The sequence below is a fragment of the Pseudophryne corroboree genome, chromosome 7 (genome assembly GCF_028390025.1).
Source record: "Pseudophryne corroboree isolate aPseCor3 chromosome 7, aPseCor3.hap2, whole genome shotgun sequence".
NCBI classification, from domain to species: Eukaryota; Metazoa; Chordata; class Amphibia; order Anura; family Myobatrachidae; genus Pseudophryne; species Pseudophryne corroboree.
In genome coordinates this window covers 84,959,967-84,973,023 of record NC_086450.1, presented here as the reverse complement: position 1 = coordinate 84,973,023, position 13,057 = coordinate 84,959,967, and the positions used below count along the sequence as shown (strand labels likewise).

General features: G+C 43.2%; 1 protein-coding gene across 1 annotated transcript in view; it reads left to right on the top strand.

The window, feature by feature from the left end:
- AGPS (alkylglycerone phosphate synthase) overlaps positions 1–13,057 on the top strand; it is a 398,584-nt gene that overhangs the window by 255,867 nt on the left and 129,660 nt on the right. Inside the window, exons 15-16 of the mRNA XM_063933392.1 lie at positions 4,259–4,328; positions 5,606–5,667. Coding sequence (XP_063789462.1) covers positions 4,259–4,328; positions 5,606–5,667 — 132 coding nt within the window. The remainder of the gene's footprint in view (positions 1–4,258; positions 4,329–5,605; positions 5,668–13,057) is intronic.

Genomic DNA, 13,057 nt, shown 5'->3' with positions numbered 1-13,057 from the left:
TACATCGGTCTTGGACCGTTACTGTCGTTTGTTCATACTGTTAACTGGTTATGTATGTTCCAGGTTACATGGTATGATTGGTGTGGGCTGGTATGAATCTTGCCCTTGGATTGCTAAATCCTGCCTTGTATTGTCCATCTCCTCTGGGCACAGTTCTCTAACTGAGGTATGGAGGAGGGGCATAGAGGGAGGAGCCAGTGCACACCCATTGTCAAAGTTCTTTTTGGGTGCCCTATCTCCTGCGGAGCCCGTCTATACCCCATGGTCCTTACGGAGTCCCCAGCATCCTCTACGGACTAGGAGAAATAGATTTACCGGTAGGTTTAAAATCTTATTTTTTCTATATCCCAAGCCATGTATCAAATGGGAGGGTTGTAGGGTCATTGCGATTAGGCTTAGTACTGTGCGTCCTCTTTTAAAAAAAAATTAACAATTACTGTATTATACTGATAGTATTGATCCTTTTTTCTGTAGGACAGCTTAGTAAAGGTGCAAGAAGAGACTTCAGTTAAATCTGCCTAATTAGCCCTGTTTTCTTGCCCATTCCTGATTCTACCTTTCATTTCTGTTTAATTAGAACCTGATGCCACAAACACAATTGTTTGACATTGGAGGATTTAAAAAAAAAAAAATTATCATCATTATCATCATCATGTTCTTAAAATCATTAAATGCAATTTGACTTTTACCTCTACCTGAAAAATGTTTTACAAAAAAGTTCTCAATCTGGAGGTGGGATGTAATGGAGTCAGAGTTCACACGAAGCGCGGGATGCCGGACGAACTTGGGCCTTTATTTTTAAAGCGGCAGTCATTTACAAGGTATAACCATGCCTTGTAAATGATTACCCCTTTAACAGAGCATCCCAGATTGGTCATCATCCCGCACGTCTTGCAAACTCTGACTCCATTATATCCTGCCCTATAAGTAGTACACTTTTACAGTGAAATATATTTTCTCTACCACTATTATAAGTATTTATGGTATACGTTCATCTTGTCTACAATGACAGATTGTTGGCACAATGTTAAAAGTTAGGGTCAGTACAGAAGTCCATAGAAAATGGCATTGTCAACATGCTGACTGTCGACATTCCAAGTACCACACCCTGTATTTATTGTTTGTACATGACTGCCTGTCTCTCTGCCAATGAGCAGCCACCGATGCTACACATTCAATTCAGTGAGCTAGATTCCCAATGTGGGGGTTGGTGCGAGACAACATCAGATTATAGCTTGTAGAAGCCCATTATACTCTGTGCATGATATCTGGCTGGCAATGTTCTACAGATCAGCTTCCTTTTTTCCCTTTAGTATTACTGGATGAAAAATACATGGCCCTGGTGGTTTTGATGGAACCCTACTCTGAACTGTAGGACTCTGAAATCACCCCCATATTGTGTCATCTCTTCTAGGGGTAGACCATTCCACTCTGGGTAATCCTACGCTGTGCGCCCAAGATGGCTGCCACACCTGGTAACTTGTGAGGGTGGAATACACAATCCTTGGAAGTTATTACCCAAAATGCCTACACTAGTCATGGATTATGCTTTCTGTGTGCTTAAGGCTTTCTTTTATGTCTGTGTTGCTGTATTACTCAAGTCCTCTGTATTATGTGCATTGGGGGTCATTCCGAGTTGTTCGCTCGGTAAAAATCTTCGCATCGCAGCGATTTTCCGCTTAATGCGCATGCGCAATGTTCGCACTGCGACTGCGCCAAGTAAATTTGCTATGCAGTTAGGAATTTTACTCACGGCTTTTTCATCGTTCTGGCGATCGTAATGTGATTGACAGGAAATGGGTGTTACTGGGCGGAAACAGGCCGTTTTATGGGCGTGTGGGAAAAAACGCTACCGTTTCCGGAAAAAAGGCAGGAGTGGCCGGAGAAACGGAGGAGTGTCTGGCCGAACGCTGGGTGTGTTTGTGACGTCAAACCAGGAACGACAAGCACTGAAATGATCGCAGATGCCGAGTAAGTCTGGAGCTACTCAGAAACTGCTACGAGGTGTGTAATCGCAATATTGCGAATACATCGTTCGCAATTTTAAGATGCTAAGATTCACTCCCAGTAGGCGGCGGCTTAGCATGAGCAAATCTGCTAAAATCCGCTTGCGAGCGAACAACTCGGAATGACCCCCATTGTTTTTGATATTTGTAAAGCACCTTGAGTCCTGCTGGAGAAAGAGCGCTATATAAATAAAATTATTATTATTATTACTGTATCTTAATCATTATTTTATTCAAGCGCTATTTGACATTGGGGAGCTTCATATGTTAGAGAATCCTTATGTTCTATGTTATTTAATTATTATTTAATCCTCATTCCTAGTTGTAATGATTTTGTATAGTGGTTTGCGGTTTTAGCACCCGTTTTGCTCTGTGTAGTGAATCCTATATAACCTGTACCCAGTAAGATTATCCTGAGTATTTTAAAGGTCTCTAATATTAAAACACGTGAAGCTTCATATTAAAGAGCTACTAATTGGAGTTTATATAAAAGCTTGACTGGAGGCCTTGAAATGTTTTGCATTCTGCAATATTTGTTTGCTCCGCAGTTCCACGCAGGCTGTCGTTCTCTTATCCAACACTATCTACAAAAGGTGGCTTAACAAAAAAGTGGATTCTTAAGTCCCTTGGCTGACAGGAAGTCTCTGCTTTTCCTGTTTGTAGGAAAATATCAGCCTCCGGCAATCACAGCCTTTCTATAAAATATCTTCTGTGGTGATAATTGTCTGTAACATATGTAATTGTGCATTTCATTCGTTGATCTTTACAAACCAACTTGTGTTTTAGTTTTAACAAGCCAATAATTCAATATGGCAACTCACTACCGCTCTTATGATAGGCCACTGAACGTGAAATACAATATGGCAGTAAGCCCTATATTGCAGTGTGTGGGCCCCAGACATCGCTGTGATAGCAGGTAATGATTCTCGTGAAATCAGTAGAATCATATTTGCCCATGATGGAAGGAAATGCCATCGAAAAAGACAAATCCTGTTGGCACATACTGTACCTACTTCTCATACCGCAATGAAACCGGAAACAAGGTGACCCAATCACATCTGATTTGACCTCCCACGTGCATCACTGAATAAAACAAAACGTCCTGTGGCTCAAGCCCACTAGCCATATTGGCCAGAGATTGGCCACCCAAATTGATTTGTTAGTTCATGGATTCAATTAGATAACAAAACTGGTTCTAGTTTCAGCTTATACACAGCATGAGCCAAACATTCTAAGCTGATGGTTTACCCATTACTAGTCACACATTTCAATGATTCCTGCAAAACATTAGGTTATGGATTCAGTAAAAATTGGCTGGTTACAAGACCCCAATAATAAGACCCCAATTATTGATCATTTCTTGTGCGCTCAAAACGTATACAGTGTGTTTGGAAACCATTGTATTGGGTGACCAGATCAAATCTGGATTTATCCTGTTGAAGGACTAAGCTACGTGAGTAATATGTGTTGGGTATGGATGACCGCCGGTCACCACACCGCCGCAGGTATCCCGAGGTTTAGATTGTCGTCGAGGTGGCGAGCGCATCTAATTCCTTTACAGGCTGACTACGCTCGCCACGCATCGTGCTCAGTGGCTCGCTGCGCTCTCCACGAGTGGGAATAGTCCCTGTTAGTCAGCATGCCGACTGTCGGGCTTTCATTTGGCCGGGATCCCGGCGTCTGTAATGTGACCGGCAGTCTTCCGACCGCCAGTCACATAACTGCATCCCAGTAATAGACTCCAAACTTAAGGAGCCCACTGCCACAATGCCCCGTTCTGCTGGCTCAGGGGAACATGTTGAATTCCCCAGACTGATCACCAATCACTGATGCGCAGTTTATATCCGCCTCTGGGAAACGTGGCGCTGATGTATGGGCCGCTTTACACACTATATTATAGATTTGTCATTGTAGATCCTTTTGCCGGTGTGTAAGAGTATACTGCGTTAAATCCCAAGCCTGAATTCCTTTGCCAAGAAAAACAGAACTCTCAGTAAACATAGGGCTCGATGCATTTATCTATACCAGAAACATGACCAATTCTCTAAGACCACGATTTAAAAAGGAGTATTTGTAATTTTAATTAGATATATTGTTACATTGCACTAATGGCATAGAATTCTTGTAGTCAGACGACATTGCTTTAAGCTTTGTAAATGTTTTTTTCCCCCCTTATTGATATACTATGACTGCAGCATGTAACGATTGTGCATAAATACCCAGCTAATCATTGACCGTCTTTACAATTGCAGGGGTCTGGCAGCAGGCGAGGATAATGGGCAGCGAGGTTACATGCTGACATTCGTCATTGCTTACCTTCGGGTAGGTCGCTCCTCTCTTCATCCGCTCTTTGTCTGGTCACCAGTGTGAATATTGACATATTCTGACCCTAAGGAATACAGAGAGCCTTAGAACCGAGCCCTTTTAAGATGTGCTGCACATGGTTTTTACTCCAGCAGATGCTGTCATCTTCTCTTCATGCTTTTCCGTTGTCCCATATAAGTCACATAAAGGATTATTTAAATCAGGATGTGCAGATGTTGCAGAGATAAATATGCAAGTGATCGGTGCAAATGTCAGTGTGTTAATTGGTGCACTCACAACGAGATCCCATTCAAGTACTTTAATGTATCCAATCTTTTCAGGTGCTTCATTGCCTCACTCAGTTTTCATATACACAGATTTTTAAATAACAGAGCACCATTAGTAATGGTAATATTTTGGCGTTAAAGGAGGAATTCAATTAGCCACAGTGATTTACCGCGGAATAATTGATTTTCCAGGCTATTCAATTAACCCCATAATGAGCCCACCGGCAGCACTTATCGGGGGAGGGGAGGGGTGGGGGGTTGGTGTTTACACTTCTGAACATGAAAATAAATCACTGATGACAACGGGATTAGCGGATGCTGCTGCTAACAGGTGTTAAAAAGTGGCTGGAATTGAATAACCTCATGTGATAAAGCCGGAGGCTAATAACCACTTGTCACCCCCATTAACCTAATGAAGCTATTTGAATTTGGCCCAAAGTGCACGAATTGCAGATCAGTTGTGTGTCTGTTATCTACTTAGTTTCTGTGTTGTAGTCATGAAAATATAGAGGTCAGTTCAATAAGGGGTGATATGATGATGTAAATTGCCTCATTGTACACCTTTGCACATATTTGCCCATTACGATACAGTCTACAATGCTTTAGGGGGTGCGCGGTAGAAGAGGCAGTGTAGGCTGTCCCGGAATGGTACATCACTGGCACTGCTCTGAATTGAATCAGCCCCATTGTTTCAGCCCATAAAATAGCTGCCTGTACTGTATAAACTTCATGGAGGACTTGTCACTTGTCCTTATTTTATAGTAATGAATGAGTAAATATTCTGAGGGTTATCTCGTCCCAGCGCAAGACTGGGAGTTCAGTATATATGTGCACAGTCTTACACACTCATTTATAGCCGTTCCATCTATCCAAAGTTTATTCCTTTTTTACCCTACGTCACTGTCCTATCTCTTTACATATTAGTAGTAATGATTGTCCTTGTTATTCCAGTGACCAGCATCTAACTATGAACCATGCTTACAAATATGCTGCTTCTTGTGTTTGTAGGACCTTGGCATGGACTACTATTTGATAGGCGAGTCATTTGAGACTTCTGTACCATGGGACAGGTAAGAGAATATTTATACCATGAGTTACATGGTTACAGTACTAAATGTGTCATACATGTCTGTACTTCTGTTCTTACACATAGGGGGAGCTGTATCAAGCCTTCTAAAGAGTGGACAAGTTTCAACAAAGCTGCTTCAACCTATCATTTTATAGAATGCACTTGATGAGTGCTATCTAGAAGCAACATCTGCACTTGTCCACTTCACTTCTCTCTTTGGAAGGTTTGATACATTTGTTTCTTAATCCATTTCATTGTGTGTATTGCATCTTGGATAGTAACAGGCAATGATGGGTGGAAATAAAGAAAGTAACCTAGAGAAAGTACATTTTGCAGCCCAAAAGTGCAAATTTAGATTCAGATTGGAGGGGTAAATAAGCAGCACATCTTGTCTCACTATCTGAGGTGGGATCCGGTCTCTAGGTCGACACTATCTAGGTCGACCACTATTGGTCGACAGTAACTAGGTCGACAAGGTTTCTAGGTCGACAGGGTCTCTAGGTCAAAATGTTCTAGGTCGACAGGTCAAAAGGTCGGCATGAGTTTTTCACGATTTTGTTCTTTTTTTGAATCTTTTCATACTTAACGGTCCACGTGGACTACAATTGGAACGGTAACCTGTGCTGAGTGAAGCGGTATCGGAGCGAGGCACCTTGCCCGAAGCATGGCGAGTGAAGCGAGCCATGCGAGGGAACATGGTGCACTAATTGGGGTTCCCGATCACTCTACGAAGAAAACGACACCAGAAAAACATAAAAAAACTCAGGTCAACCTTTTGAAATGTCGACTTAGATACCCTGTCGACCTAGTTACTATCTACCTTCCATACCACACCCATCACGTGGTGATAGGTATGACCTGATGATTGAAAGTAGATGATGATCTCCGCCTGTATGCAGAGATGACGTATCTGTGCAGTCAATGTACAACCTCATGTGAAAACAGCCGTCAACAATTTCCGCGCACATTTATTTATTAACCGTTTCATATATAGCGCAGCAAATTCCGTTGCGCTTTACAATTTGATACAATGATAAAACAAAACTGGGTAATAACCAAACAGTCATAGAGGTAGGAAGGCCCTGCTCGCAAGCTTACAATCTACAGATTGTATAGAAAGCCCTGTCTTTGTTGCAAAAGATCTGTCTGAAACTAGTCTCATCTCTGAGTACGCCTGCCCCAGAATAGCCCACATTTCCATCTACACGCCACACTGATCTGCTGCCCACTTACACCCATTAAATCGCAACTGAATTCGAGAGATCTTCTCTCTAGGTGTTCACGATCATTCTAAAATTCTCCCCCCAGTATATGTGATCGGCCATTGGCAGAAAAGCGGTTTGCTTTGTCTGTTGCCGGTCGTCTTAATATGTACCCAGCCTAAGATACTGCATGTGATTTAGTGAGCAGGGTACTGGGACCATGTAAACCTTTCATCATGCAGTGTAATTCAAATCGCAGTCTGTGGTGTAGGAGATATTCCATAGTCTAAGAAAATATGCATGTACCATGGGTTTATTGAATGTATTGTTTTTCCATTACAATCATGTATGGAATCTCGCTGCGTTTTCTGTTTATGTAGTAAGTGAGCAGCTAGGTCTCATTGCTCTTAGTGTGTGTGGTTCTTTCTCTTCTGATGGCTTGTTTCACAGAAAGTGGGGAGGACTGTTCATCTGCATGGGGCACTCAAACCTATTTGCATAGTAGGCCACATTATAAGGAGTCACCAGTAAAGAAACTGTGTAGGTGCCCGACTAGACATTATCATTAGACATTTACAGTAGTGTTTTATATAATCCCCTTCACTGAAAGACTTCACAGTATAAAGAATTATACAGAAAATGATGTCTAGCATAAAGAACAACATCATGTATGTGTGTGTAATATATAATACATTAAGGGGGAATTCAGTTAGACCTGGTAAATGAATAAAGGTGGTAATGTCCGGGGCTATTCAATTGGTCCGGGGTTATTCAATTAGTGCCCTTTTTTCTCACCCTGTAAATTACCCTGTTATTGGGCATTAACACGGGATGCAGTTATCATACCGGCGGTCAGCATACCGATGCTGGGATCCCGACCATCAGAATGCCGGAAGGGGGCCAAGAGCTATTCCCACTCCTGGGTATTCACGACACCCAGAGAGTGGGATTATAACCTGTGGCGAGCACACCGACCCACAAGGGGCTTCATTGCTCTTACTTCCCTAACGCATTCTGACGTCTGGGATACCTGCGTCTGTATGCTGACCGCTGGGATCCCGCCCGCCGTTCACACAACCCCAACCCATTAACACACGGGAGTAAATTTACTAAGGGTTCTAAAAATGAAAAGTGGTAATGTTGCCCATAGCAATCAATCAGATTCTATCTATCATTTCTCTTTTGAATCCTAGAAAGTGACAGACAGAATCTGATTGGTTGCTATGGGCAACATCACCACTTTTTATTTTTTTTAACTTTAGTAAATTTACCCCATAGAATCCAGGATAAGTGTTAACATGAACAAGTGTTCCCGGACCTATGTGGTAACAGGCTTCAGGCAGCCCACAGTAAATTACTGCAGCTAATTGAATTCCCCCCTAACTGTGTGTGTGTGCTTGATAAATGCTAGCTAGAAGCTGATTGGTTCCTATGGGAAACTTCTCCACTTGTCCACTCTGTAGATTGGAGTCGGTCAGTCTTCTAGGATTGGGGCATTGCTAGGGGAAGCATCTAAATCAGTGACTTTAGAAGGTACTTGGTAAGAATTCACCAACATGTAAGGTACATAATAAAAAAAAAAAAAGCGAGCACTTAGAAATACTGTAGCATTCTTACCCTTTACCGGTCACTGCCTACAATAGTAATTATTAATATGATGTGGGCTTTCGCTTTAGGTTGCCTTTATCTCTACATTAGTTCATGCTCTGTAGAGTGGCTGGTGCTTGTGGTCCAATGTCCTGCTCACCCACTTTACTAGTTCTCAGTCGCAGCAAGAGCTGGTTGGTGGAGAGTGAGGAGAATGTGCGCCAGAGGAGGAGGGTGATGAGATTGTGCGCCAGAGGAGGATTTACCACAAGGCAACCAAAGCGGCTGCTTAGGGCCCTGTGGGTCTCAGTGGGCCCGCCAATTAGACTATGTGGAGGGCATTTCCAGCAGACCGCGACCTCCGTCAAAAATGTCAGAGCACTGGGCTGGCTGTAAGTGATTAGACAGCTGTTGGATGTCAGCTCCAGCACATGCCTGTGTCTCTAGTACTGCAGTGTTGTAAGCATTGATCACTCATATAGAACGAGGTCAGTAAGTGAGGGTATAATAATGGGGTATAGGGACCTACTACATTTAGTGAGGGGAGGACTGATCTAAAATGCAGTAACTGAGTGGTGTAATAACGGAAATTAGAGGTGAGGAGACATGGTGCAATCAATTAAGGGGGAAAGTAATATACTGTAATAGAATATAAGGAGGAAAAACAACAAATAATGTAAGAGGCATAAATCAGGTAGCAGGGACTTGTACCACATAGCAAAATTTTGAAGGGGCCCCCGTCCCAATGATGTAGAGACACCTCTCCGTAGCAGTTGTTCATTTTATGCCACATAAAAGTGCCTTGGTTTATTTTCTGATACATAGCATTGCCCATAGTAGTGCACTAGTTGTTTTCTAAACCATATTCGTGCCCTACTTTAACTTGAGTGATATTCAGTTGTTATATCGCGCCCAATATCCCGTCTAAAGTAACGGGAGATCACAGGGCGATGTTCAATTGATCTCTTTTAGTGCCCTAATCACGCTAATAGAGGTCGGGTTTAGCCGCATAAAGAGGCTAAACCTGACCTAAGTAATGGGCGCGACGCGTCCCATTTAAGCGCTCAAACGGGTCAGTTTTAGCACATTTCAGCTCGCAACCCCCGGCCATCTCGCCAAACGGAGCACCAATTGAATTGCTCCATTGGGCGCCATCTAGTGGCTGTCTGCACAAAAACAATTGAATAGTGCCAATTATGTCATATTATAGGGCTGCTAGTACACATTATACAACACAGTACCCCCAATTCCCATTATGACATAAAGTGCGCCCAGTTCATATTATGCCACATTACAGTGACTCAGTTTCATATTGTGCCACATTACAGTGCCTCCGCTTCATATTGTGCACATTCCAGTGACTCCGTTTCATATTGTGCACATTACAGTGCCCCAGTTCATATTATGTAACATCATAATGCCTTCAGTTCATTGTATACCACATTACAATGAGTAGGTCCAGTGGCATAACTAGATATATTGTAGGGAATCCGGTCTCTAGGTCGACAGTAACTAGGTCGCCACTATCTAGGTCGACCACTATTGGTTGACAGTAACTTGGTCGACGGGATCTCTAGGTCGACATGTTCTAGGTCGATATGACTTTCACGATTTTTTTTCTTTTTTTTTTTACCTTTTCATACTAAACGATCCACGTGGACTGCAACTGGGAACGGTAACCTGTGCCGAACGCAGTGGTAGCGGAGCGAGGCACCTTGCCCGAAGCTCGCTCGCCAAGCGAGGGGACACGGTGCACTAATTGGGGTTCCCGGTCACCGTACCAAGAAAACGACACAAAAAAACATGAATAACTCATGTCGACCTTTTGACCTGTCGACCTAGGCCATGTCGACCAAGAGACCCTGTCGACCTAGTTACTGTCGACCAATAGTGGTCGACCTAGACACTATCTACCTTCCATACCACACCCATATTGTAGACCCCAAAGCAAAAGTGTATAAGGGCCCTTTTGTATTTGCCACTGGTGAAAAATGTATACAACACCTGTAACTTTGACAGGTCGGTACCCGTGATGCCACCTCCTTATGATGTCATGAGCTTGTGGGACAGAAAATAAAGGTAGAAAATAGTAGGTGCTGCAACTATCCCTACCTTTTCCTAATAGCGGTGCTGGGATCTGAATGGTGTGCTCTTAGAGGTCTTTTCCTTGGGACTGCAGCTGCTACTTGCAGAGTGTGGAGAACCCCAAGTCTGCAATGGTAATGGGCTGTGTCTGAGCGCGGCTTTCCCGCCATCGGTCGAGCCTCTTCTCCCAGCAGGTGCTAAGAGTATGTAGAGCCCACACTGCACCGCTAACTTGCTTGGTCAGCGCATGCTTCCTGGCCAAAGGTTGCGCTTCCTGCAAGCCTCCGAGTCCTAGTGACCAGGGGCTGTGTGGCTCCAAGGGTCTGTCCGCAGGAGTGCCTCATGCGATTGCATGGCTCGTCCACACCTAGAAACAGCCCTGACCTGTCTCCTGGAGTAGGGATTGTTAGCTTAATAGAAGAGACAATTGCTATCACTGGTGCTAACAATAATATGCTATAAATCAGTGTATGTAGCAAATAAAATAGGGGATTTTGTCATATTTGATCAAAACATTTAAGATGGAAGCTCATGCCAAGGGACCCCAATTTTGTGCAAGTCCCTAACCTAACCTATATACTCAGCACAGCATTACATTGCAGTTACATGTACTCCCATTTCAGAAAGGGGATCTGTACTGACAGCGCCATCCCAGCCGCCAGATTGCCAGCAGCAGGGCGAGGGCATTGAGGCCCCTTGCGGGTGCAGTGGCTCGCTTTGCTCACCACAGGTTCTGTTCTTCCTCTATGGGTGTCGTGGACACCCACAGAGGGAGAATCACTACTTCGCCAGTATTCCGGCGGCGGGATAGTATCCCTGTCAGGATGACGGCGACGGTATTGCGACCGCTGGGATCCTGAGGGACGATATTTTAAATGCATACCCTAGATAGAGAGGGGAATATCTATGCAGGGCTGACTTGTGAGCCACACATGGCGTTGAGTAGCTATAATAAAATAGGGTGGCTCGTGTATACTATGTGTGTGTTTGTGTGTGTAGACTGTGTATATATGTATGTATGCTGCATGTGTACGTTTGTATGTCATGTGTGTGTATATATGTATGCTGTGCGTGTTTGTAAGTATGTCATATGTTTGTGCGTGTCTGCTGTGTGTATGTATGCTACGGTTTGTGTGTGTATCTCCAGTGTGTATATATGCTATGTGTGTGTTTTTAAGTATTCTATGTGTGTATGCTACTGTGTGTGTCTGTCTGTATGTATGTCTATGTACAGATGTATGTATATATACTAACTAGGTGTCTCCAGTCTGCAGGTGTGTGTCGCATGTTGGATGTGCCGGCAGGGAAGGCGATGCATGGAGCAACTGTAATAAAGGACGGTTGCTCATATATCCTATGCGCATGTTTGTGCATGTGTCTCGACTGTGTGTATGTATATGTGTGTGTGTGTTTGTGTATATGTATATATATATATCATTTCCAAATGGTCGGCACTCACTTCTGTCCCCAAGTCTGTAACTTGCCAAGGTGCTGCGTCGGCAGAAAGCATGCAGGTATACCAAAGGACGGCACTCACTGGTCTCACACAGCACTAATAAACAGAGTCCTCTTGTCAACGTTTCGAGTTTATTTCAACCCGTCATCAGGATACACATAACACATAACAAATGACAAAGACATACCTTATATATGTTACAGATTGAGACAAAATGGATTCAGGTGTTGGATACTGTTAAACCCAGGGGCCTTAATGATCACCTCACTTACAATATGTATTGGTAGTAACTGTGATTTTTACGCTTTAATCCAGATATGTTATTTTGATTCAGATTCTATCTGGTAATGTTATGAGTATAGCCTTATATGTACATAGTTTTAGTGACGTTATGAAATGCCCTTTTAAATTGTACTTGAAGGTTGTTTATGATTGCTCTTTATGCACTGTGCACTTTATTCTGTGTTGGTAATTATGAGTTTAGATAATATTGTGTTTTTCTAATTGCTATAGATATGTGGTGGTATTGTTAATCTATGTTGCCAAACGGGTTGCCATGGATACTGTACGCTACTTTTAGCGTTTGTTACCAGCTCTACTAGGTTGCTATGGTAATGGCCACGGAAGCCGGTAAGCTCCGTGTGAGAGAAGTGATACGTCTGCTGATTGGTTCTACAGTGAAGTGTACTTTGGCATGCACCGCTATTGGTGTGAGTCATATTTGTTGGCCCGGAGTCTGTTACAGGTTGCTAAGGCAACCGGACGCGATGTGTTCTCGTATGTGGACTTCCGGGGGGAGTGTGTTCACACTGACTACACTGATTACACTGATTAGACAGCTGGGAACTTGGTGTGGCGCGCGCTCGTTTGGCAACATGGAGGGGTATATAAGGTATGTCTTTGTCATTTGTTATGTGTATCCTGATGACGGGTTGAAATAAACTCGAAACGTTGACAAGAGGACTCTGTTTATTAGTTCTGTGTGAGACCAGTGAGTGCCGTCCTTTGGTATACCTATATATATATATATATATATATATATATATATACATACACTGCTC